General features: G+C 47.7%; 3 protein-coding genes and 1 pseudogene across 27 annotated transcripts in view; 3 read left to right on the forward strand and 1 right to left on the reverse strand.

Moving 5' to 3' along the window:
* Positions 1-26,298, forward strand: part of BCKDHA (branched chain keto acid dehydrogenase E1 subunit alpha) — a 446,963-nt gene that overhangs the window by 403,075 nt on the left and 17,590 nt on the right. The window lies entirely within an intron of this gene.
* Positions 2,788-4,085, forward strand: LOC126943302 (heterogeneous nuclear ribonucleoprotein A1-like; annotated as a pseudogene).
* Positions 9,862-17,303, reverse strand: LYPD4 (LY6/PLAUR domain containing 4). 2 transcript variants are annotated; one of them, XM_050768548.1, is made up of 5 exons: positions 16,224-17,303; positions 11,992-12,178; positions 11,654-11,797; positions 10,733-11,059; positions 9,862-10,133 (listed from the first exon to the last, which is right to left on the reverse strand). In XM_050768548.1, the coding sequence occupies exons 2-5, from the start codon at positions 12,056-12,058 to the stop codon at positions 9,931-9,933; spliced, it is 741 nt and encodes a 246-aa protein (XP_050624505.1). In that variant the 5' UTR covers positions 12,059-12,178; positions 16,224-17,303; the 3' UTR covers positions 9,862-9,930. The 2 variants fall into 2 exon arrangements, with proteins under 2 accessions (XP_050624505.1, XP_050624507.1); XM_050768550.1 differs by lacking the exon at positions 11,654-11,797 and having other exon boundaries at positions 11,953-12,178.
* Positions 17,569-25,235, forward strand: DMRTC2 (DMRT like family C2). 2 transcript variants are annotated; one of them, XM_050768516.1, is made up of 9 exons: positions 17,569-17,702; positions 19,973-20,200; positions 20,284-20,429; positions 21,319-21,395; positions 21,662-21,842; positions 21,997-22,123; positions 23,223-23,283; positions 23,437-23,611; positions 24,501-25,235. In XM_050768516.1, exons 2-9 carry the CDS (start codon positions 19,977-19,979, stop codon positions 24,611-24,613), a joined length of 1,104 nt encoding a protein of 367 aa, XP_050624473.1. In that variant the 5' UTR covers positions 17,569-17,702; positions 19,973-19,976; the 3' UTR covers positions 24,614-25,235. The 2 variants fall into 2 exon arrangements, with proteins under 2 accessions (XP_050624473.1, XP_050624472.1); XM_050768515.1 differs by having other exon boundaries at positions 23,223-23,611; positions 24,501-25,064.

Genomic DNA, 26,298 nt, shown 5'->3' on the forward strand with positions numbered 1-26,298 from the left:
GAGCTGTGCTGAGCCCCTAAACAATCCTCTCAGTGACTCCAGGCCAAGCCTCATGCCACATATCAGAGGCCTTTGCCATCTGCTAGTCGTTCACACACAATCCTCCTGAGGGACAAGTGGGGGCCTGAACATCTGTCTCCCAGGGTAGGGCCCAAATTCCCCAGGAGACAAAAACAGACCAGAGTCCTCCCAGTCACCCTCACCCTCCTCATTCCCACCACTTCCCACCCACAGAGGCAAGTCTGGTCCTACAGACCCACCCCTGCCCTTCCCAAGAGCTCAGGTCCAGTCAGTCAGTGTCCCTGCAGGGCACACACACACACCACTCAGAGTGCTCAGTGGAAGGGTCACCCAGGTCCCCACCGAGAGTCTCCCCTGCTTTGGATGGATCAGAATCCTCATCACATCCCACATCTGGGCAGTCACCAAGGTCCTCTCTGCCCTGTCCTCGCACCTACTGTCTGTCCTGGTCATCCTCGTCATCTTTTCTGAGCACAGCCACAGCTCCTAACGGGTGGGGTTAAGGCTCCTGACAGATAGAGTTAAGACATAGGACCATGATTCTGGGGGCTTCTCAGGTCTTGCCTGTTATGTGAAATTAGCATACAATTTGTATGTTTACCTCATAATTTTTTTTTTTTTTTTTTTTTTTTTTTTTTTTTTTTTTGAGACGGAGTCTCGCTGTGTCTCCCAGGCTGGAGTGCAGTGGCGTGATCTCGGCTCACTGCAAGCTCCGCCTCCCGGGTTCACGCCATTCTCCCGCCTCAGCCTCCCAAGTAGCTGAGACTACAGGCGCCCGCCACCACGCCCGGCTAGTTTTTTGTATTTTTAGTAGAGACAGGGTTTCACCATGTTAGCCAGGATAGTCTCAATCTCCTGACCTCGTGATCCACCCGCCTCAGCCTCCCAAAGTGCTGGGATTACAGGCTTGAGCCACCGCACCCGGCCTACCTCATAATTTTAATGTGCACACCCTTTGATCATGAATTAGTCACATTAAGAAGAGCCTATCCTGAACCGTGAGTTCTAAGGAGGCCTGTCCTGGTATCTGCTAAGTCCAGTGACAAGCACCCAGTCTGGCACAAGCATGCTTCATAAATACATGTTGAATGAACGAGATCCTCTTACACCCTGCCCACTTCCCTCACTTATGTGACCAGACTGAAACTCCTAATGTATAGGAGAGAAAGGCAGAAACCCTGGAGACCAGTGAGAAAGCTCTTTTTTGAAACAGCAGCAAGTTCCAGGCCTCTAAAGACACTTCTGGACTTTACGTGGTGCAGAGAAAAAGACAAAACCAATATATTCCTTTCAAACACCTAAAGGGGGAGGGGCCATAGCCTAACTGAGAAAGAAAAAGACTAAGGTAGGGTACAGTTCTCCTAACCCACTTTGTTTCCAGACATCAAAAAAATACAGTTTGTGGTCTTGGACACTGATGTGGAAAAAAGTACAAACCAAAAACTGTGTTACTGCTAATTTCCTTAATTTCCTTGCTATGAGCAGTCACGAAATATCAATGTAAAACCATACATGCAAAGACGCACATTCAAAGAGCACTTCAGTGAACATTCACAGGATCAGTGTCAGAGGTCCGCAAACTAACTACATTTGTTTTAACTTTGAATTTTGAAATAATTGTAGATTCACAGAAACTTGAAAAAATAAAATGTACCTGGAGGCCCATCACCCTTCACCCAGCCTCCACCAATGTTCACATCTAGCATAACTATAATTCAATGTCAAAACCAGGAAAGTGACATTGGTACAATCCACAGAGCTTTTTTCAGATTTCACCAGTTATACATGCGTATGTGTGCATGCATGCATGTGTGCATTTGTGTGTGGGTGTGCATGTGCAAGTGTGTGTCTCTATGCTGTGCCGCTACCACAATCACAGCACTATATGTTGCTACCCCTACATAACCACAATACCCTCCCTCTCCCATACCTACTTCTGGCAAGCACTAATCTAGTCTACATCTCTATAGTTATGTTATTTCAAGAATGTTACATAAACAGAATCATACAGTATGTATGCTTTTTTTACATACAAAGTATGTATGCTTTTTTTACATACAACAGAATTGTACAGTATGTATGCTGGACAACAGAGCGAGACTCCATCTCAAAAAATAAAAATAAATAAATAAACTAAAGTTTGTGTGTATATGTTTGTGTACAAACTCTCTTTGTATACAATTTGAAATTTTCTATATGAAAAGTTTTTTAAAAGAGAGAAAAAAAAATATCTAGCCCAGAGGAGAGAAAAAAACATAGCCCCAAAGTTTTTGGTTTTAGTTTTGGTTTTGTGTTTTTGAGACAGGGTCTCACTCTGTTGTCCGGGCTGGAGTGCAGTAGCATGATCACATCTCACTATAGCCTTGACTTCGTGCAGCCCAGAAGTTTTATCAGTGGTTTCTACAGAACTTTCATGATGGATCGTCTCAATCTTATACAAACTCTTCCATAGGGAAGAAAAAGAAGGACTATTTCCCCAACTCATTCTATTAGGTTAGCATAAACTTCACATTGAAACCAGAACCAAAAAAAGGTACGAAAGAGGAGATTATCAGGTCAATCACATTCACGAACGGAGATACATAAAAACCTAAAAAAGGCATTAGGAAATCAAATCAAGAGTATATTAAAAAATGAAACTCTACGACTGGGTTTTGTTTGTTCCAGGAAAAGCAAAGGTGATTTAACATTATAAATCTGTAAGTGGGCATTTCTGCCCATGGACGCCGCCAAAGAAGCATTGTTAAAGTCTCTCTTCTCCCTGCCATGTCTAAGTCAGAGTGTCCTAAAGAGCCCGAACAGCTGAGGAAGCTCTTCATTGGAGGGTTGAGCTTTGAAACAACTGATAAGAGCCTGAGAAGCCATTTTGAGCAATGGAGAATGCTCACGGACTGTGTGGTAATGAGAGATCCAAACAGCAAGCGTTCCAGGAGCTTCGGGTTTGTCATGTATGCCACTGTGAAGGAGGCGGATGCACCATGAATGCAAGGCCACACAAGGTGGATGAAAGAGTTGTACCAAAGAAAGCTGTCTCAAGAGAAGATTCTCAAAGACCAGGTGCCCATTTAACTGTGAAAAAGATATTTGTTGGTGGCATTAAAGAAGACACTGAAGGCCGGGTGCAGTGGCTCACGCCTGTAATCCCAGCACTTTGGGAGGCCGAGGTGGGCGAATTACCCGAGGATCAGGAGTTCGAGACCAGCCTGACCAACATGAGAAACACCGTCTTTACTGAAAATGCACAATTAGCTGGGCGTGGTGGCGCATGCCTGTAATCCCAGCTACTCGGGAGGCTGAGGCAGGAGAATTGCTTGATCCTGAGAGGCGGAGGTTGCGGTGAGCCAAGATTGCACCATTGCACTCCAGCCTGGACGACGGAGTGAGACTCCATCTAAAAGGAAAAAAAAAGAAAAAGAAAAGGAGGAAGACACTGAAGAACATCACCTAAGAGATTATTTTGAACAGTATGGAAAAATTGAAGTGATTGAAACCATGACTGACCAAGGCAGTGGCAAGAAAAGGGGCTTCGCCTTTGTAACCTTTGATGACTATGACTCCGTGGATAAGATTATCATTCAGAAATATCATACTGTGAATGGTCACAACTGTGAAATTAGAAAAGCCCTATCAAAGCAAAAGATGCCTAGTGCTTCATCCAGCCAAAGATATTGAAGAGGTTCTGGAAACTTTGGTGGTGGTCATGGAGGTAGTTTCGGTGGGAATGACAACTTTGGTCATGGAGGAAACTACAGTGGTCGTGGTGGCTTTGGTGGCAGCTGTGTTGGTGGTGGACATGGTGGCAGTGGGGGTGGCTATAATGGATTTTGTAATGATGGAAGCAACTTTGGAGGTAGTGGAAGCTACAATGGTTTTGGCAATTACAACAATCAGTCTTCAAATTTTGGACCCATGAAGAGAGGAAACTTTGGAGGCAGAAGCTCTGGCCCCTATAGTGGTGGACGCCAATATTTGCCAAACCACAAAACCAAGGTGGCTAAGGCAGTTCCAGTAGCAGCAGTAGCTATGGCAGTGCCAGAAGATTTTCATTAGGAAACAAAGCTTAGCAGGAGAGGAGAGCCAGAGAAGTGACAGGGAAGCTACAGGTTACAACAGATTTGTGAACTCAGCCAAGCACAGGTGGCAGGACCTAGCTGCTACAAAGAAGACATGTTTTAGACAAATACTCATGTGTATGGGCAAAAAACTCGAGGACTGTATTTGCAACTAATTGTATGACGGGTTATTTTAGTCTCTCTTCTGTGGAAAGTGTAAAGCATTCCAACAAAGGGTTTTAATGTCAATTTTTTTTTTTTGCATCCATGCTGTTGATTGCTAAATGTAATAGTCTGATTTTGATGCTGAATAAATGTCTTTTTTTTTTAAAAAAAAGAAATCTATAAGTGGAAGGAGGCATGAGGGAGCTTCTAGGGTGCTAGGAAGGTTTTGTTTCCTGATCTAGCTACTATTTACATGGGTGTGTTCAATTTTTGAAAAGGCATCCAACAATACATTTATAATTTATGCACTTTTCTATATATAATGTGTCCATTTTTAAGTAAAGTACATATTACTTGCCATATTAAGAGAATAAAGGGAAAACTCGTGACTATCTCAATACACGCAGAAAAATCATGTAATATTTCCTGAGCTGGGCGTGGGGCCTAATGACTATAATTCCAGCATTTGGGGAGTCTGAGGCAGGAGGACTGCTTGAGGCCAAAAGTTTGAGACCAGCCTGGGCAACATAGCAAGACTCTGTCTCTACAAAAAAAAAAATCCAAAAACAACAAATAACTTTTGCCGTCCATTTCTTAAAAATATTATACTAGGATAGAAGAGAACTTCCTTACTCCGCTAAAGCACACCTACTCCCCAACCCCCAAAAAAGAGAGCAAAAAAAAAAAAAAAAAAAAAAAAAAAAACACACCAAAAAAAATCATTGTTAATAGGAAAATGGCAACATTCCACGGAAAATCAAGGATAATCCAAGAGGGCCAAGCACAATGGTTCATGCCTGTAATCCCAACACTTTGGGAGGCTGAGGTGAGTGGATCACTTAAGGTCAGAAGTTCAAGACATGCCTGGCCAACATGGCGAAACATCATCACTACTAAAAATGCAAAAATTAAGGCCGGGTGTGATGGCTCATGCATGTAATCCCAGCACTTTGGGAGGCCAACGTGGGCAGATCACTTGAGGTCAGGAGTTCGAGACCAGCCCAGCCAACATGGTGAAACCCCGTCTCTACTAAAAAGACAAAAATCAGCCAGGCTTGGTGGCACACACCTGTAATCCCAGCTACTCGGGAGACTGAGACACAAGAATTGTTGGAACCCAGGAGGCAGAGGCTGCAGTGAGCCAAGATTGTGCCACTGCGCTCCAGCCTGGGCCACAGAGTAAGACTCCATCTCAAATAAATAAATAAATAAACAGAAATTAGCCAGGTGTGGTGGCAGGTGCCTGTAGTCCCAGGTACTTAGGAGGCTGAGGCATGGGAATTGCTTGAACCCAGAAAGCAGAGGTTGCAGTGAGCTGAGATCACACCATTGCACTCCAGCCTGGGCAACAGAGAGACTCTGTCTAAAAAAAAATAAACAAATAAATAAATAAAATAAAATAAAATAATTCAAGGGGCGGGCCAGGCACCTGTAATCTCAGTACTTTGGGAGGCCAAGGCAGGAGAATCACTTGAGAACAAGAGTTCAAGACCAGCCTGGGCAACATAGCAAGATACCAGCTCTACAAAATATATTTTTTGAAAAAAGAATAATCCAAGGATGCCCAGCATTGTCAATATTGTACCGAGATGGCCCAGCCAACACAGATCAGCTGTCAGTACTTTTTTTTTAATTTTTAGAAACAGGTCCTTGCTCTGTCACCCATGCTGGAATGCACTGGCATGATCATAGCTCCTCTCACCTCAGCCTTCCAAATAGCTGGGAGTACAGGCACACACCACCACACTGAGCTAATTTTTATTTTTCTACAGGTGTAAGCCACCACCCCAGGCCAGCTGTTGTTATTAACCGGTTATTATTATCTGCCCAGAAAACCCCAATAAAGCCTACAAACAAACTATTAGAAGTCATAAAACAGTCTAGAAAGATGTCTGGCTTTAAGATCAATATACTGTACAAAAATCAATTGTGACCAGGCATGGTGGCTTACGCCTGTAATCCTAGCATTCTGGGAAGCCAAAGTGCGTGGATTACCTGAGCTCAGGAGTTCGAGACCAGCCTAGTCAACATGGTAAAACCCCATCTCTACTAAAATACAAAAAATTAGCCAGGCATGGTGGCTCATGCCTGTAGTCCAGCTACTAGGAAGGCTGAGGCACGAAAATTGCTTGAACCTGGGAAGCAGAGGTTGCAGTGAGCCGAGATCATGCCACTGCACTCCAGCCTAGGTGACAGAGTGAGACTCTCAAAAAAAAAAAAAAAATTGCAAGTCTGTAAGTTAGAAACAAATAGAAAATACAACTTTTAAGAGACATCATTATAATAACAATGAATACTACAGATTATTTTAGACTAAATATAACACAAGTTGTGCCAAATCCTAATACAGAAAACTTTTTAACTTTATTGAAAAATATTAAAGACCTTAAAAAATTGAGAGACAGGCCAGGCGCAGTGGCTCATGCCTGTAATCCCAGCACTTTGGGAGGCCTAGGTGGGCGGATCACCTGAGGTCAGGAGTTAGAGAACAGCCTGACCAACATGGAGAAACCCCATCTCTACTAAAAATACAAAATTCACCAGGCGTGGTGGCACATGCCTGTTAATCCCAGCTACTCGGGAGGCTGACGCAGGAGAATCGCTTGAACCCAGGAGGCGGAGGTTGCAGTGAGCCGAGACCTTGCCATTGCACTCCAGCCTGGGCAACAAGAGGGAAACTCTGCCTCAAAAAAAAAAAAAAAAAAAAAAAAAAAAAACCCACAAGGAATGAAGACAAATAATCTAACAAAGAGTTAGTATATAATATATAAAATATAAAAGAAAGCCTACATATCAAGAAGAAAAAGATAAACAACCCTATAGCATAATAAGAGCCCCTGCCAAAGTGGCATTTTACAAAAGCAGCACAGTCAATGCATACATGAAAAGAAGCTCAATCTACTTAGTAACCAGGGAAATACAAATTCAGACCATAGTGAGATATCATTTCATACCCAACAGAGTGGCAAAAATGTTTAAGTGTGAAAAGTTGAAGGGCATGTATATCAACAAAAATTCTTTACTCTTTCACCAGTAATGTATAACTTTTACAACCATTTTGGAAAACAATTTGGCATTTACTCCCAAAGTTGAACAAACTCTACAGCAAGCAATTGTACTCCTGGGTGTATACCTATGAGAATCTCTTACACATATGTACAAGACATGTACAAGAGGACATGCATAAGAATATTCATAGCAGCAATAGCCAGGGTATCCAAAAACTGGGGAAGAAATCCACACACAATTGACAAAGAATAGATCAATTGTGATACAATAGCACAGTAGGATGTAATACAACAGTGAAATGGAAGAACAAAGTCCCACACGAGAACATGGGTGAATGTTAGAAACTTAATGATGAGTTGTTTAAAAGCAAGTTCCAAGCCTGGACAACATAGCAAGACCTTGTCTCTACTAAAAATTTAAAAAATTAGTAGAGTGTGGTGGCACATGCATGTAGTCCCAGCTACTCGGGAGGCTGAAGTGAGAGGATCACTTGAACCTGAGAGGTCAAGGCTGCAGTGAGCCATGATCCTGCCACTAAGTTCCAGCCTGGGTGATATAGCAAGACCCTGTCTCAAAAAATAACAATAAAAAAAATAAAAAGCAAGTTTCAGAAAACTACCTATGATACCATTTTTACAGAACTCAAAGCCAGGCAAATCTAAACAATATTTATTATTTAAATGTATAATACATACATGATCAAAGTATATGAAAATCCAATCCAAGTCAAACTAAATAAAATATTGCCTCCTTGTGGGAGGAGGCAAAGGAGTGGATGGGGAAAAGAACACAGGTAAAAAGCAAGTTACTCCTGATGCTCCATTTCTTGGACTAGGTGATGAGTCCTTGGGGTTTGTTAAATCACACTCTATATCCAATATTTTTGTTACATATAACCCTTTGTATGTAGTTAATATGTCCTGTCCCTGGTATCAGGATTAAGCCATCCATTTGGGACACCTAGGACACCATTTCCTTTGACTTGTCAATTCCCTTTGAAGGTCATTGATGTCTTCAACCACCTTGGCTAGTGGGTTGAAGACAATCTGTGAAAGTATACCTCGGCCCACCCAGGCCTCAGCTCAGCCTTCTAAAACTAACAGGCCAGTTGGTCAGATGTTAGGAAGAGGTGGGCGAAGCCTGCTGATAAAACTCATCTACTAAAACCTCCCTCTGTGACCTAAGGCCTCTTGTCACAGGCTCACTGGTCTCCACCCAGCCCTGTCCCACTTGCTGTGACTATTCTGGCTTCCTAATCACCCCTTCCAGAACCTAGATTGGTCATGGGGGTCATGGAGGTCCATGGTAACCAAAACCTCATGCCAGTTCCACTTCTGAGGCCAGGTGCAGGCCACCTGTGCTTCAGACCCCACTTGCTCAAGCCACTAACAAAGGTGGGCTTCGTGGCCTTGAGGAGTTAAGCCTGTGTCCTCGCCTGTAAAATGCAAACACAGAAGCGACGACATCTATTTAATAAGGTTGTAGTAAGGATGAATGAGGTAATGCACAGAAAATGCCTAACCCACGGTAAAGGTACCCTAAGTCACCGCCTTTAAACCTCACAAGATAGTAGACAGAAATAAACTGAGTTTCCGCACATAAATGGCCTGACACAGAGACTCTCCATTCCCTACTTCCCACCCCTAAACACACAAACTCACACACACACACACTCACACACTCATTAAAAGGCATGAAGTTGCAGGGTGAGTGTATCTGCTGCCCCCTTACGGCCAGAGACAAGAATCACACTGTTCTCCTTTCCTAGGAGCCCAGAACCTGAACTCCGGGTGAAAAACCACCACGCTAGCCCTGCTCTTTCTTCTCTCTTCCATATTTCCCAACTTACCAAAAAAAAAAAAAACTACTGAGCAGATAATATCATCTCAGTTCTCCAATCTCTCAACGAAATTCCCTCAGCAGGGACAGAAATCTGCAGATCTGCAGGGGAGGTAAGGGAGATGCTACTTTGAGCAGGTTTCACCTCCTAGAGCCAGTTTCTTCTTTGCAAAATAGAGATAAAAGCTGCCTCACTGAGGTCTTGTGAGGATTAAATGATATCCTGTATGTAAAACACTAGCACAGATACTAGCACAGTGTCTGGCATACAGAGTAGCTACTCAATAAGTAATCCCAGATAATAATCACCCTGGTGGCCAAACACAGTAGCTCCCATGTGAAATCCCAGCTACTGGGGAGGCTGAGGCAGGAGGATCACTTGAGGCCAAAGATTCGAGACCGGACCAGGCAACATAGTGAGACAGACCCCCACCTCAAAAAAAGGAAAAAAAAAAAAAAGAATTGGCCTGAGGAGACTCTTATCTAACTCATAAGACCCTTTCTTTTAAAGAGGAGGAAACTGAGGCCCATAAAAAGGGAGAGATTTGGCCAGGGTCTCGGAAATCAGACCCTGATCAGTAGCTGAACCCAGACTGGAGCTCAAGCCTCCAGAGGAAGGGGAGGGAGAAAAGGAATATTTCAGCTCCCCTAGCTGCTGGGCAGGACACTGTCACTTTGCCAGGCTCCTCTTCCTGGGTCCCCACCTCCCTGGACATGCTTGGCCTTCCTCACACCTTCCTCACCTCTGCACTCTCATGGACCACAGGACAACGCAGAAAGGGAACTCTGCTATTTTATTTGTTATGTGAAAGAGTCTGGGTGCTTGTCGGGTGCAGCTAGATGGTCAGTCCCTGAAGGCAAACAGGAGGCCTAAGAGGACACCCCAAGCAGGACCTTGCCTGGAGGATGCTGCACCAACAATCTGAGACTTTTCTAAGATGTTGAGGACCTCGGTCACTTTGATGCTCCCAATATGATGAAAATCCGCTAAAAGCTGGTTATGTTCACGAGCACAGCCCATGAGGAGAAAGGTGGTATTGAGAAACCCTGTAAGGAAGACAGGGAGAAGTCAGGAACACTTTCAAGACTCAAGAGCCCTGCCTTTAGCCAGGCGCAGTGGCTCACCCCGTAATCCCAGCACCTTGGGAGGCCGAGGCAGGTGGATCACTAGAGGACTTGAGGCCAGGAGGTCCAGACTAGCCTGGCCAACATGGCAAAACCCCATCTCCCTTAAAAATACAAAAATTAGCCAGGCATGGTGGCACATGCCTATAATCCCAGCTACTTAGGAGGCTGGGGTATAAGAATCACTTGAACCTGGGAGGCAGAGGTTGCAGTGAGCTGAGATCGGACCACTGCACTCCAGCCTGAGCAACAGAGCAAGACTTCATCTCAAAATAAATAAATAAATAAATAAATAAAGACCCCTGCCTTCTTCCCAGAGGCCCCTCACAAACCAGAACACCTGCTCTCCCATCAGAGACTTAGGCACCAGGCACCTTCCCCTTCTTCCTTGGAATTCATGCGCCCTGTCCCTTGCAACCCCAATCCCATCTCCGGATCCCACCAGCCTCTCTGAGATGTGAAGGTGCTGGACAGCACCTGGCAGAGTAGGCATTTGATAAATAAAATTCCTTTCTTCTCACCTGCCTGAAGTTTTAAGGTGGAACTGTAACACGTAGAGGCAGCCAAGGGGCAAGAATCAGTGGTGACAAAATTTGGGAGGCAATCCCTCGTGTGCTCGCCCACACAGGTCGGGCAGCTACGGGAAGCAGATATGATAGACTTAGGAGCGCTGGCCTTGAGTTTCACAAAAGGCTCCAAACTGGTGAGGTTGTTGCAGAGATAAGACCGGCAGACGCGACTGTAGGAGGCAATGGACACTCCCGGTGGGGAGACAAGGTAGGAGATTTGCGCGGGGTAAGATGAAGATGAGCTGCAGCCTTTAAAGCCCACAACTCCCCTTGCAGTCCCTGAGGAGCAGAGGATTGAGAGAGCTCGGATCAGTGTCACTGGCCTCATCCAGAGTCCTCCCTCCCCCTAGCTCTTTCTGCACCCACCCTGCCTGTCACAATCTTTGCCTCCCTCCCCAACCCGTGTCCACTCAGTGCAGCTGCACAGGGCTCAGATGCTGGGGTCTCCATCTTGATCTCCTCATTCTTCCTGTGCAGGACAACCCCCGCCCCCACTCCTCTCTCCCTTGTGCCCTCCTCCAAGGATCTGTCCACCTCCATTCTACCCACTTATCCAGCCCACACCACAACCAGTGGAGCTGTGCTCCGCTCCTGCCAGTGTCTGACATTATCCAGAACATAAATAATGGCCAGGCACAGTGGCTCATGCCTGTAATCCTGACACTTTGGGAGGCCAAGGTGGGCAGATCACTTGAGCTCAGGAGTTTGAGACCAGCCTGGGCAACATAGTAAGACTCCCCATCTCAAAAAAAAAATTGTTTATATATTTAGTAACTATGTGGAATTCCAGTCTAGAGTCCCTGGGTGCTGGGAGGAGAGCTGGGGGTCAGAAGAGCAAGCAAAAGGAAATGGATCAAACTTAACCTGCTTCACCTGTCTCAATGAACACTAGCGTCTCCTCGCAGCCCTCTTGCAGCTTACACACCATGTTCCTCATCAGAAGCCACTTCCAGTTATGGAAAGCAACAGCTCTGAATCTTGAGGCTGTTGCTTCATAGCACAAAAGAGCTCCAACCCCTAAAAAGAGAATGCTCTCCCAATCATTGGCCCCTCACATCACCTTCTGAGCCCTTGAACTGCCAACCAAGAGTTCAGTCCCCATAGGTCCTGTCCCCAGCGAAACCTAGATACCCAGCCCTCCTTCCACCAGTGACATGAATCCAGCCTCCCACCTTTCTGGGTCTTATAGCATCCAGCCCCACAGGACATACGAGGCAGAGTGGAGATGGCCCCCAGAAGGCAGAACAGCTGCACAAGTCTCAAATGCTGGGGTCCCATGGTCCTGTGTCTGGGTCCTGGGTGCTAGAGGTCAGTCTGAAATCAGTTTCAGTCTGGATCCCAAGCTCAGTTCCTGTCAGTCCCCAAATTCTTTGTCCACCTGTCTCTGGGTCACTGTTTCTGGAGCAGAAAGTTGATTGCGTCAGCTTCTGGGACATCGGCTCCCTCAGACCTTCTGGATCACAGGTCTTCCCATCTCCACTATCTGCCCTCCAGTCTAACCTGCACCACCCACCATGTTAGCTTCTCAAAGCAGGACTCTCACTCTCCCACTTACGTCCTCCCATTGGACAAGGTGCTGAGCAGAGAATCCTGGCTTATTGATAATGCAGGCTGTTCTCCAGCCAGAGGCAATGAGATCAGAGCAACAAATAGATGCTTCAAACTCGTGTGTGTGGGTGGGTGGGGGTGTGTGTGTGTGTGTGTGTGTAAGTTAACATACCACTAAATAACCCTTGGTTCAATATGGAAATTTAAAAGTATTTAGAACTGAGGTCAGGAGTGGTGGCTCACGCCTGTAATCCCGTCACTTTGGGAGGCTGAGGCAGGCGGATCACCTGAGGTCAGGAGTCCAAGACCAGCCTGCCAACATGGTAAAACCCTGTCTCTACTAAAAAATATAAATTAGCCAGGGGTGGTGGCACGAGCCTATAGTGCCAGCTACTCAGGAGGCTGAAGCACGAGAATCGCTTGAACCTAGGAGGCGGGGGTTGCAGTGAACCAAGATCGTGCCACTGCACTCCAGCCTGGGCAACAGACAGGGACTCCATTTTTTAAAAAAAGTATTTAGAACTTAATAATAATAAACATACTACACAACACACACATTCACACACAGACATAGACACAGACACACACACACACACACACACATAAGTGCATGTAAAATCTGCTGAAAACTAAATAAGGTCTGAAGTCTAGTTAAAGAGTACTGTACACCAGCCCAGGCATCACAACAAAACGCCATCTCTACAAAATACACAAAAATTGGCCAGGCGTGGTGGCATGCACCTGTGGTCCCAGCCACTTGGGAGGCTGAGGTGGGAGGACTCAAGCCCCGGGGATGGAGGTTGCAGTGAGTAGAGATTGTACAAACAGTATTGTACAAATGTCAATTTCCTGCTTGTATACTATGGTTATATAAGATGCCCCTATAGGGAAGCTGGAGGAAGGATTCAAGGGACTCTATGTACCACTTTTGCAACTTCCTGTAAACCAATAATCATTTCAAAATTAAAGGGTTTTTAAAATATATACATCGAAATTTGAGACACAGCTAATGCAGTATTTAGGAGTAAATTTATACTTTTAAATACATGTATCAGGAAATACGAAGCATTAAAAAATAAATATGTTCACGAATTAGTTCGAGAAATTGTATAAGGAGCAACAAAACAAATCTCTCCTAGCCAATAAAAAATGGAAATAAAGATGATAGCAGAAATCAATGAAATAGTAAACAACAACAAACATCATTACAAAAAAGATCCATTTTATGAAAAGATTGAGTTAGTTCCCTGGCAAATCTGATCAAGGGAGATGATGCAGGCCGGCACAGTGGCTCATGCCTCTAATCCCAGTGCTTTGGGAGGCTGAGCCAGGAGGATCCCTTGAGGTCAGGAGTTCAAGACCAGCCTGGGCAACACAGTGGCTCATGCCGGTAATTCCAGTGCTTTGGGAGGCTGAGCCAGAAGGATTGCTCAAGGTCAGTAGTTTGAGACCAGCCTGGGCAACACCCTGTCTATACAAAAAAAAAAAGTTTAAAAATTAGCCAAGCATGGAGGTACCTGTAGTCCCAGCTACTCAGGAGGCTAATGTTGAAGGATCGCTTTAGCCTCAGAACACAAGGTCAGGAGTTCGAGACCAGCCTGGCCAACAAGGTGAAACACTGTCTCTACTAAAAATACAAAAATTAGCCAGGCATGGTGGCGCATGCCTGTAGTCCCAGCTACTACGGAGGCTGAGGCGGGAGGATCGCTTGAACCCGGAAGCTGGAGGTTGCAGTGAGCCGAGATCATGCCACTGCACTCCAGCCCAGGCAACGGAACAAGGCCCTGTCTCAAAAAAAAAAACAAAACAAGCAAACAAACAAAAACAGTGAAGAAATGCACAAACCCAACAATAACCAGAGAAATGCAATCTATCAAGTTGTACATCTATCATACTGCTAAGGATCAGAAAGCTGGGAAAAGACAAGTGTTGGCAGGAATGTGGGGATAAAGCAATCCTTGGCCCCTGCTGCTCATGGGATTATGTGGAGGTTTGGGGAATAAGACACTATTTCTGGACTCTGAGAAACACAGGAGCTTAGAGTTCTGACCAGGATCTCGGGCCCAAAGCAGCATTGCAGGGGTCTGACACTACATGATCAAATTGGGTTTATGAATACCCATTTCTAGTGTGCCCTACATAGGTATTACAAAAATTTCCACCTTCATCTACAAAGGAACATGCACAATAATGCAGAATTTTCTTTTTTCTGAGACAGGGTCTCACTCTGTTGCCCAAGCTGGAGAGCAGTTGTGCTCACTGCAGCCCCCACCTGCCAGGCTCAAGCAATCCTCTCACATCAGCCACCCAAATAGCTAGGACTACAGGTCTGCGCCAACACACCTAGCTTTGTAGAGATGGGGTTTTTCCAAGTTGCCCCAGCTGTTATCAAACTCCTGGGCTCAAGCAATCTACTCACCTAGGCCTCCCAAAGTGCTGGGATTACAGGCATGAGCTCCCGTGCCCAGTGAATGCAGCATTATTGTGGTGATGGTAGGTTGAGACAATGGGAGCTTCCCTCTCTGAGACCAAGTGAATGCAAAACATGCTGCGGATGTACACTATGGAATATCACACAGGAGTTGGAAGCAGTTGATTAGACGTACATAGGATGTGAGGCAGGGCGCAGTGGCTCACGCCTGTAATCCCAGCACTTTGGGAGGCTGAGGCGGGCCGATCACTTGAGGTCAGGAGTTCAAGACCAGCCTGGTCAACATGGCAAAACCCCGACTCTACTAAAAATACAAAAATTAGTCGAGTGTGGTGGTGGGAGCCTGTAATCCCAGCTACTCAAGAGGCTGTGGCAGCAGGAGAATCACTTGAACCCGGGAGGTGGAGGGTGCAGTGAGCCAAGATCACACCATCGCACCCCAGCCTGGGCAGTAAGGAGGCCGAGACGGGCGGATCACCAAGTCAGGAGATCGAGACCATCCTGGCTGACCCGGTGAAACCCCGTCTCTACTAAAAATATACAAAAAACTAGCCGGGCGAGGTGGCGGGCGCCTGTAGTCCCAGCTACTCAGGACGCTGAGGCAGGAGAATGGCGTAAACCCGGGAGGCGGAGCTTGCAGTGAGCTGAGATCCGGCCACTGCACTCAAGCCTGGGCGACAGAGCGAGACTCCGTCTCAAAAAAAAAAAAAAAAAATGTACGCATGATGACAGAATGACAGAGTGTATACATGGATAGATTGTAAAAGCAGAATGTTGATTATTTTAAATAGTAGATAACACAGTATCACTTGCATAAATTAAAAACTCAAACACAGGTTGGGTGTGGTGGTTCATGCCTGTGATCCCAGCACTTTGGGAGGCCGAGGCAGGCAGTTCACTTCAGGCCAGGAGTTTGGGGCCAGACTGGCCAATATGGGAAAACCCCATCTCTTTAAAAAAAAAAAAAAAAAAAAAAACACTACACGCATCCTGGGAGAACACACACATAAACCAAAAGATACATATTATTAACCACTTAAGAATGAGAACTGCCTATAAGAAGGTTAGGGAATGAAAGTGGGGAATTGGTGGAAAATAACAGCGTAGGAGGGGTACAACGATCACACACCTTGGCCTCGGAGACCCAGGTTGGAATCTTTACCCCTTCCCTTACTAGCTGTCCAATTTGTTGAACTCAGAGCCTACTACCTTGTTTATAAAATGGAGTATAATACATCTCATAGGGTCATTGTGAAGATCAATAAAATTATTATCATAAGTGTTAGGCAAATGCTAAGCTCTTTATAATTGTTAGTTACCCTGTTCCTCCACCACCATCCCTCCCTCCCACACCCACTTCCTCTCACTCTCTCTCTCCACTACCTAAAGGATCAAGTTCATCCTCTTTAGCTGGCCTTTAAGCCTCCCCCGACGCCACCCCACCCCAGATCAGCGCCACCCAACCTTTCCAATTTTATCTAGGACAGCTCCCCTGCCCAGCAGTCCAGCTAGAGGTCACGTCGGCCACCCTTTTCTGTCTGCAGTGCCTCAGACACACATGCTCTGTAACCCATAAATCTGTGGCCAAGAAAGGTGCTAAGACCCACAGAAAAGCTGGGACACAGGTAAGAGAAACGAAGGCTGACAAAGGATCTCAGGGCGGCGGGGACTAGGCCAATCAGAGAAGATGGCACACGCCAGCCTGAGATGCAGAACAACTGGACTCAACGAGCTGAGTACAAGTGGAGACGCAACCAGAAAAGACTGAAATGAAATTCTCAAGCAAAAAAAAAAAAAAAAAAAAAGGATGGAGCAGTAGTCAAGAGGGGATGCCACCCCTACAAAAGACAAATTGATGGAATGGAACCTTGCAGGGAAACAGAGGACCAGCAGAGAGAGGGAGGCGTAGGAAAATGAGGAGTGGGGCACAAAGGCGGGGTTCTCAGGGAGAAGAGGAGTCGATCTCAGAGGGGGGAAAAAGGGACACAGCGGGCTGCACAGAGAAAAGGGGCCAAGGCAGAGAAGATGGCGGGATGGCGTGAGGCGGAGCTCACATAGATACCCAGAGAAGGTGACGATTACACAGAGGAGCCCCCAGAGGGGTGAACTCTTGAGGAAGATGAACGCGGAGGGTGGAGCTAGCCGGAAATTCAGAAAAACTAGAGGCGTCCCTAGCGAAGGAAGCAGGGAAGGGGCCAGGCTATCAGGGAATGAAGCACGGCAGAAAATAGGTCCGAGAGAAAGGGAAAATCAGAGAGTAGGAAAATCACAACCGACACAAAGGCAGCTGGGGAGACACAAGGAAAGGAGTGCAATCTGAGGAAGGAGGGCCCGCTAAGCAAGCAGGGAAATCACAGGGCTGGGAGAGAACGCATAAAAGAAGGGTAGCTCAGGAGTTGTGGGGCACCGGAATAGAAATAATAGAAAACGCGGGCGTCCACGCAGCAAAAACAAGCCACTCGCGAAGTTTAGGTAGAAGGCAAGCGAAGGCCAGAAGCGAGGCTACTGGGCAGACCGGGCTTAGTCAACGCCCCAGGGGCGGGGCCAGGCGGGCCGTTCCTGGGGGGCGGGGCCAGCCTCGGTCCAAGAGGGGGTACTCGACGCCCCATTGGCCACCTGCCTTGAAAGAGGAAAGACAGTCTGGCCAGGCATGACGCGCGGAGGGAGGGGCAGGGGTGGTGCGAGGCTCAACTCGAAGCGCTATTGGCAGGACTGATAGTCTTGCGCGCCAAGAAGCTGGCAGAAGGGAAGGGGCGGGACATCAGTTCAGGATCTCAAACCGCATTGGTCGTCTGCCTGGGCGGACAGAGGCGATGCTTGAAGTTCATTGGTCCTTGTGAGACAGGGCAAGAAAAGCAGCGCGAGCTTGGCCGTTCCTCTGGCCACTTTCTCGCAGTGTCCTTGGCGTCTTCTTGACTGAATCTGACTCCATTGGAGGCTGTGGTAACCGTGAACCAGCTGCACGAACACGGCCCCTCCTGCCTTTCCGTCCTCCTCCCTCTTAGCTGGACTCCCTACCCCAGACATCCCCTCGCCTCCCCCTCGCGCCGCTCCCGCCCTCGCGCCCCCTCTCCCCTTCCCCGCCTCGCGGGCCCCTTGGCGCGTTCCCCGTGCTCCACTCGTTCCCTGGGGCACAGGAAGGGGGGAGGGGGGAATGCATGAAATTAATTGTTAGGAGTGGGCACAGGAGCAGGAAGTGCTGGACACAGCAACTGCACGGGTTTACGCAAAAACCTGAATAATGTGTGGGCGCAAGAGAGCCATTAGTTCCCCGAGGAGAAGGTTTTTGGCCCAGATCAGGGCCTAGCACATGACAGGGGCTCAGTAACCATTTGTGGAATGAATGAAGGAATGAAGGAAAATAACTTGAAAGTGGGGCAGGTGGCGGGTGTGGTGGCTCACGCCTGTAATCCCAACACTTTGGGAGGCCGAAGCAGGCAGGTCACTTGAGGTCAGTAATTCAAGATCAGCCTGGCCAACATGGTGAAACCTGTCTCTACTAAAAATACAAAAATTAGATGGGCATGGTGGCCCAGGCCTGTAATCCCAGATACTTGGGAGGCTGAGGCAGGAGAATTGCTTGAACCCAGGAGGTGGAGGTTGCAGTGAGCCGGGATCACACCACTGCACTCCAGCCTGGGCTACAGAGCAAGACTCCATCTCAAAACAAAAAAAAAAGAAAGTGGGACAGGGGAGCCGAGCGCAGTGGCTCCAGCCTGTGGTCCCAGCTACTCGGGAGGCTGCGGCGGGAGGATTGCTTGAGCTCAGGAGGTGCAGGCTGCAGTGAGCCATGATCGGGCCACTGCGCTCCAGCCTGGGCAACAGAGCGAGACCCTGTCAATAAAAAAAAAAAAAGTGGAGCAGGGAATCCATGAGAAGAACGTAATTATTGGGGGTGTAAGAGAGGGTTCTGATTTAAAGGGGTACAAGAACAAAAGACTGAAGGAATGCAAGGAGGCAGTTGCTTTGCAGGGCATAGATGAGACTAAGAATTGAAATTGAACTAAGAATTGAAAAGGGCATAAAACTACTGGTAGGCATTGGATAAATGCATGACAGTGGGGTGAGTGTTATTGAAGAGGATGCCAGGAAACACTGTTGGGATGGAACAGGGTGCTTGTGAAAAGGGGGTGTAGTACTCGCTGAAGCGGTGTGGGAGGACATGAGTAGGCCAGAACCTGGGATGTGTGTGTGGGTGGGAAGGTGTTTGGACTGAAAGAAAAGAATGTTTGAATTGAAAGAATACAGAAGGCCAGGCACGGCAGCTCATGCCTGTGATCCTAGCACTGTGTGAGGCCAAGGCAGGAGGATCGCTTGAGCCCAGGAGTTCAAGACCAGCCTGGGAAACATAGTGAGACCTTGTCTCTATGAAAATAAAAATAAACAATTTTTTAAAATAAATTTTTTTTGACACGGAGTCTTGCTCTGTCACTGAGGCTAGAGTGCAGTGGCACGATCACAGCTCACTGCCAGCTCCGCCTCCCGGGTTCATGCCATTCTCCTGCCTCAGCCTCCCAAGTAGCTGGGACTACAGGCGCCCACTGCCACGCCCAGCTAATTTTTTGTATTTTTAGTAGAGACGGGGTTTCACCGTGTTAACCAGGATGATCTCGATCTCCTGACCTCGTGATCCGCCTCCCAAAGTGCTGGGATTACAGGCTTGAGCCACTGCTCCCGGCCTAAAAAATTTTTAATTTAAAAAAGGGGGAGGAGAGCGCAGTGGCTGTAATTCCAGCACTTTGGGAGGCCGAGAGGCAGATCACTTGAGGCCAGGAATTCAAGACCAGCCTGGCCGACATGGTGAAACACCATCTCTACTAAACATACAAAAAAAAGAAAAAAATAGCCAGGCATGGTGGCTCATGCCTGTAATCCCAGCTACTTAGGAGGCTGAGGCAAGAGAATCGCTTGAACCTGGGTGGTGGAGGTTGCAGCAAGCCAAGATGATGGTGCCATGGCACTCCAGCCTGGGAGACAGAGTGAGACTCCATCTCAAAAAAAAAAAAAAGAGGAAGAGGAGAGGGGTTTCTGAAGAAGGAAGATACCTGAGAAAGGTCATGGGGTAAAGAGGGGAGAAAGCCGGGGAAGAAGCCAGGATCAGGGCGGGGTCTAAAGAGGGGCAGAATGGAGACCTGCAGGTGTAGTCTCCAAGGCAGGAGGGTTGTTAGGGGCGGGCCCACCTGGCTATGCTCACCCTCCACTCCTGCCCCTAGATCCATGGAACCCAGTGACATGCCTGCTGGCTACCACTGCCCGTCAGACTCTGCCCCCCAGAATGAGACCAGAGACCCCCAGGGCACAGAGCTCATCCCCAGGAGAGCCATCAGCCGCTCTCCAACCTGCGCCCGCTGCCGCAACCACGGTGTCACCGCCCACCTCAAGGGCCACAAGCGCCTCTGCCTCTTCCAGGCTTGCGAGTGTCACAAATGTGTCCTCATCCTGTGAGTATGAGGTCTGGGAGGGGAGGAGGATGGGCCTCCTCCAACGAGTGGCTGACCTTTGACTCGCAACTCCCCACTTTTAGGGAGCGCCGCAGGGTCATGGCTGCCCAGGTGGCCTTGCGTAGGCAGCAGGAGGCGCAGCTAAAGAAGCACCTGATGAGGAGAGGGGAAGCCTCTCCCAAAGCTCCCAACCACTTCAGAAAGGGAACCGCTCGACCACAGGTCCCCTGTGAGTGTCTCTGACCAGCGACGGGGCAGGGGTTTGGGTGTAGGAGGCAGATGTGGGGAAAAGAGGCCCAGCCCTGCTGCTGAATTGGTGTGCGACCTTGAACTAAGGGTTTCTACTCCCTCAGCCTCGGCTGTCCCAGCGTTGAGAGAAGTTCTGCAGCAAGTTCTATGTGTCAAAAATGGGCTAGAGGCCAGGCGCAGTGGCTCACGCCTGTAATCCCAGCACTTTGGGAGGCTAAGGCAAGCAGACCACGAGGTCAAGAGATCGAGATCCTGGCCAATATGGTGAAACCCCGTCTCTACTAAAAATACAAAACTTGGGCCGGGCGCGGTGGCTCAAGCCTGTAATCCCAGCACTTTGGGAGGCCGAGACGGGCGGATCACGAGGTCAGGAGATCGAGACTATCCTGGCTAACCCGGTGAAACCCCATCTCTACTAAAAAATACAAAAAAAAAAAAAAACTAGTCAGGCGAGGTGGCGGGCGCCTGTAATCCCAGCTACTCGGGAGGCTGAGGCAGGAGAATGGCGTAAACCCGGGAGGCAGAGCTTGCAGTGAGCTGAGATCCGGCCACTGCACTCCAGTCTGGGCACAGAGCGAGACTCCGTCTCAAAAAAAAAAAAAAAATACAAAACTTAGCTGGGCTTGGTGGCGCATGCCTGTAGTCCCAGCTGCTCAGAAGGCTGAAGCAGGAGAATCAGTTGAACCTGGGAGGTGGAAGTTGTAGTGAACCAAGATCACGCCACTGCACTCCAGCCTGGGCAACAGAGCAAGACTCCATCTCAAAAAAAAAAAAAAGGGCTTAATGGGGAAGATGAGAACTGTCTGGGGTTGGGGTAGGATAGGAGTCAGGAGAAAGGGCTTATTAGAGCTCTCCCTGGTCCTTCACAGCTGGAAAGGAGAACATAGCACCCCAGCCTCAGACCCCCCATGGGGCAGTCCTGCTGGCACCAACACCTCCTGGGAAGGTAAGGAGAGGCTGGGGCCTGAGAAAGTATCTCCCACCCTAGTTCCTACCCGGACCCTTTCTTCTGTGCCCTCAACACCTGGGTTCTAGCCCCAGCCCTGGTTTGCTGTGTAATCTGGTCAAATCACTGCTCTTCTCTAGGCAAAATGAGGGGAAAATGAGGGCCTCCCAGCTCTAAAGTTTTGGGGTTCTGCCCGCATCCCAGAATACACTCAATCCTTCTTCAGCCTTGTACCCAACTCCAGCATGTGCCCTCTGCCCCTACAGAACTCCTGTGGGCCTCTGCTGCTCAGCCGTCCCCCGGAAGCCTTGCCCTTGTCCTGGACTCCGGTGCCTCCTGGCCCTTGGGTTCCTGGACACTGGCTGCCTCCAGGCCTCTCCATGCCACCACCAGTGGTGTGCCGCTTGCTGTACCAAGAACCTGCTCTCTCTCTGCCTCCCTTCCCTGGTAAGATGATAATTCAACATTCATTCAACAGATATTTGAGTGCCAATCTGCCACATATTGGAGAGGGAAGAGGAAGAAAGCACACATGGGGAGAGGGAGGAAAGAAACTATGACCGTGACCCCTATACACTCTGCATTCTTTTATTGTCATTAGGCTTTGACCCTGGCACCTCCCTCCAGCTGCCCACTCATGGGCCCTTCACCACCTGCCCAGGATCTCACCCAGTACTGACAGCTCCTCTTTCTGGAGAGCCCCAAGGGCCCCCTAGCCAACCCCGCACGTGAGTAGGGAGAGAAGGATGTTTATCATGAGCCTAAGCCTGTGCTGTGTCCAACCACAGTGCTGGTGTCCAACCACAGTGGATAATAAAAATGAAAAGGTTTCTGACTAATAGGCAAGGCAGAGCTCTCCTAGTACTGCCATTTCCTAGCTGTGATGCTTTGGACAATTATCTTTACCTCTCTGAGCCTGTTTTTCTATCAGTAAATTGGAGACACTATTACTTACCTTTCTGGTTGTTGTAAGAATTAGCAGTAATGGACCGGGCTCGGTGGCTCAAGCCTGTAATCCCAGCACTTTGGGAGGCTGAGGTGGGCAGATCACGAGGTCAGGAGATCCAGACCATCGTGGCTAACACGATGAAACCCTGTCTCTACTAAAAATACAAAAAATTAGCCAGGCGTGGTGGCGGGTGCCTGTAGTCCCAGCTGCTCGGGAGGCTGAGGCAGGAGAATAGCGTGAACCCGGGAGGTGGAGCTTATAGTGAGCTGAGATTGCCACCTGCACTCCAGGGTGGGCGACAGAGCAAGACTCCATCTCAAAAAACAAACAAACAAAAGAATTAGCAATAATGTATGGAATAGACCCTTTAATGGTAGCTGTTATATCTGCTTAGACAGATTTGATGGGGTAAGATTGCCTGCTGATATGGGGGCGCACCAAGAGTTTGAGACCACCTGAGTGAGACCTCGTCTCTACCAAAAAAACAGCCAGGAATGGTGGTACACACCTGTTTTCCTAGCTACTTAGGAGGCTGAGGTGGGAAGATGGTGTAGGCCCAGGAATTCAAGCTTATGGTGAGCTATGATCACACCGCCACTGCACTCCAGCCTAGGTGACAGAGCAAGACCTTGTCTCAAAAAAAAAAAAAGAAAAAAAGACACCAGTGATTTCCCATAATCCTCACAGTAGCCCTGGGAGGAAAAAGCTGGCAAGGATTTTTACTTTACTGAAAACAAAATAAATCAAGACACAGCTTAATGGCCCAGCAGGCTCTCAGATTCCCAGATAAAAACATGGCAAAATCCTGCCCCTCTTTCAATGTGTGCATGTCTGTTCATGTGTTTAATCACCCTGGCATCTTCTATCCTTGTTTCTAGACACTCAACTCTGATACTCCAGCCCTGTGGCACCCCAGACCCTCTTCAGCTACAGCCACAGGTCCTGGGAAAGAAGTGGGATCTAGGGTCCTGGGAGGAGGTTGAGCCTGGGGAAGGGAAAAGCAGGAAACTGAAGGAAGCAGGGGCTGAGGAACACTTAGAGGGTAGGCAGAAGGTGGGGTTCCCAGTCTGCTTGTCTCCCTTTCCCTTGCAGGCCTCTGGAGCCTCTCGCCTGGCCCGGACATCTGCCCCCTCAGAGCGGCAGCTGCAGCAAGAGGCAGCTGAAGCCCTCGTGGGGCTGAAAGATTCATCCCAGGCTCCTCGTGTGACCCCTTCTGTGCCCCCTAACCCTGCCTGGATCTCCCTGCTTCACCCCTGTGGCCCACCAGGTAACGTGTTCCATGAAAGGAGAGGATGGGATAGGGATGGCTGGGAAATGGAGGTCACTGAAGTACACAGGGACTAACCAAGGAGATGAGGGGGTCAGCAGGTTGAACATCTTCAGGCCCAGGACCCCAAGCTCCTCAGCGTGGCCCCTGGGATTGCAGTTGAGAGTTATTCAGTGAATCACTTTTATCAGTTTGGCACTTGACAGCAAATTTCTTGATATCAAGGAAAGTGGGGCCCTGAGAAAGGCAGGGACTTGCCTAAGGGCATATAGCAAGACAGTGGTAGGGAACCCAACACTCTGTCTCTGGACCCAGGCTGCCTGCTGAAGTCTGGAGTGGGGTCTGGCCTGGGAGGAGGTCTGATAAGTGCCTTCAAGGAGCTTCCGTTCTAGTTGGGGAACCTGGATGCCTTCACAAGGCTCAGTGACAAACCTGGAGAAGACTGGAGGAACCTTGAAGAGTGAGAAACACCTAGGGGGACAGACAGGGAAAGCTGCGAATTCTCCTGTCCAAATAGTGAATCGGACAAACTGGCTTGGAGCAACTGCCAGAACAGAGGGAAAGGAGGCTGGAGAGGCTTCTGATATTGGAGACCCGGCATGCCAGGCTTAGGTGTCTAGACCAGCAACTGTACATGAAGGGGAGCCAGGGAACATTTCTGAACTAAGCAAGGACAAACTCAGAGACCCTGAGCTTTAGAAAGACAAGTAGATGGCTTTGATGAAGGGTTTGGAGGAGGCAAGACTAGAGGTGGAAAAATTAGCAAGGAGGTCTGTGAAATCATCCAGGAGAACAATGATGAGGCCTGGATTAGATTCGGTAAAAAGAGGGGGTTGCTAGGAGGAAAAACGGATGTGACCTGATCCTGCCCGTTCCTTCTTGCCTGTAGCTCCTGCTGGAGGAAGAGGATTCCAGCCTGTTGGCCCCTGTCTTCGACCCAGCCCAGCCCCCTCCGTTGCTCTGCATATTGGCCGTCTGGGGTCCATCTCCCTCCTGAGCTAGAAACCTGGAGATGGAGGCTGCCTTGCTGTGGCAGGGAGGTGACAGCCTGCTGGCACTGTATATTTAGTGTTTTACTTAGGGATTTATGCATGGAATTTAATGTAGTACAAGCTTTGGGCTTTTTTGTTTGTTTGTTTAAGCTTTCAGGTGCTTCATTAGTTTTCAGTTCCTTTGGTAGTGTGGGTATTTCCTTGGCTGACGGTGGATATTCTTGTACCCTTCTTGGGTCCTGGGATCTCTTGAAATCCCCAATAAAGAGAGAGTTGTGCTATTTAGGCTGACCAGTATCTATAAACGTGTTTGCATGAGTTTACATCCCAGGATTCCATGATTCTGTACGTACCTATGCACTCATGTCTGTCTCCATGCATGTGAAAACAGTAGAGTGTTTTCATTTTGTGTCTAGGTTTGTGTGAGTAAGCAAGAAATAAACCTTTGTTGTTTTAAGCCACTGAGATTTGGGGATTGTTACCACAGCCTAACCTAGTCTATCCGGACTGACAGAAAGGACTTGTTCAATTCACTTCTCAAAGTGAAAAATCAGTTATCCAATAGCTACCATAGATAAACACAAACTTGGATTTTTTTCTTTGTCCAAATAAGAAAAAATGATGTAAAGAAATAGCGGGGGATTCACTGATTAATTTCTAGTTCTGTGCCAGGCATAGACAGTTTCCAGCTGTCTAGAGGGGCTACAAATCGAAATGCCTACAGGGCTGAGCAGATCAAATAAATGAGTAAAGAAGGCCAGATGGACCCTGGCAAACTGAGAATGGATGCCCTGACTAAGGAGCAGCCTCCATTTGGCCCTAGCAGATTACTGCCAGGTGGGAATGTGGACTCAGTGTTGCTTCATCTTCTGATTTTTTCAAGAGAAACCGGAAAACTAGATTTCCATGTAAAACATCTTAATTTTCAAATGTTGGCTCAGTTTTCTTCTTTAAATTCTATACGTGCCAAATAAAACATATTTTCAGGCTAGCTTTGGCCAGTGGAATACCAACTTGATACTAATCTAACATGACATTTTCCGGATGGGGAAATTGAGGCTAACCAGAAGAGAAAGAATCAAGTTAGTCTTTATCACAAGTTTTTCCTCAACTAGGGAGGTTCATGTGTCTAAGTTTCGAAGGATCCATAAAAGGTTAAGAAACACTTACTACCATTTATTGAGCACCCACTCTATTTGATTCACATATCCTCACAGCAACCCTGGAAGCTATGCATGATGTTCCCATTTTACAAGTGAAGAAACAAGCTTAAAGAGGTAAAGTGACTTGCCCAAGCGTTTTAGGGGAAATTTCTAGGCAGAGATTAGAGGAGTGTTCCTTCTCTTTGCCAGGCTCCAAATTAGTTAATAATGTTTATAAAGCATTGGGCCAGGTGTGGTAGTTCACACCTGTAATCCCAGCACTTTGGGAGGCTGAAGCCCGAGGATCGCTTGAGCCCAGGAGTTTGAGACCGGCCTGAGTAACACAGGGAGACCGTGTCTCTATAAAAAAATAAATAAAAGCATAGAGTGAAAGATACACCACTCCTTTCCCCAATCAGGACTCCAGAAGACAGATACAAGTCAAGAGTTTTTCAAAAAAGTCTTTTATTTTTCTCCTCAAGGATATATGAAGAATAAGATCTTACCTGCATTTGTTTCTTAGTCCTCTGGTATCAAGTCCTTCTCCTTGAAC

Source organism: Macaca thibetana, chromosome 19 (assembly GCF_024542745.1).
Source record: "Macaca thibetana thibetana isolate TM-01 chromosome 19, ASM2454274v1, whole genome shotgun sequence".
Taxonomy (NCBI): domain Eukaryota; kingdom Metazoa; phylum Chordata; class Mammalia; order Primates; family Cercopithecidae; genus Macaca; species Macaca thibetana.

Coding starts and splice junctions, on each gene's coding strand:
- DMRTC2 (XM_050768515.1), top strand. CDS start 19,977: ATGGAACCCAGTGACATGCCTGCTGGCTACCACTGCCCGTCAGACTCT. Junction 20,201..20,283: donor CACAAATGTGTCCTCATCCT/GTGAGTATGAGG, acceptor CCCCACTTTTAG/GGAGCGCCGCAGGGTCATGG. Junction 21,843..21,996: donor CTCTCTGCCTCCCTTCCCTG/GTAAGATGATAA, acceptor TATTGTCATTAG/GCTTTGACCCTGGCACCTCC.
- LYPD4 (XM_050768548.1), bottom strand. CDS start 12,058: ATGGGACCCCAGCATTTGAGACTTGTGCAGCTGTTCTGCCTTCTGGGG. Junction 11,060..11,653: donor GCTAGTGTTCATTGAGACAG/GTGAAGCAGGTT, acceptor TCTGCTCCTCAG/GGACTGCAAGGGGAGTTGTG. Junction 10,134..10,732: donor CACCTTAAAACTTCAGGCAG/GTGAGAAGAAAG, acceptor TCTTCCTTACAG/GGTTTCTCAATACCACCTTT.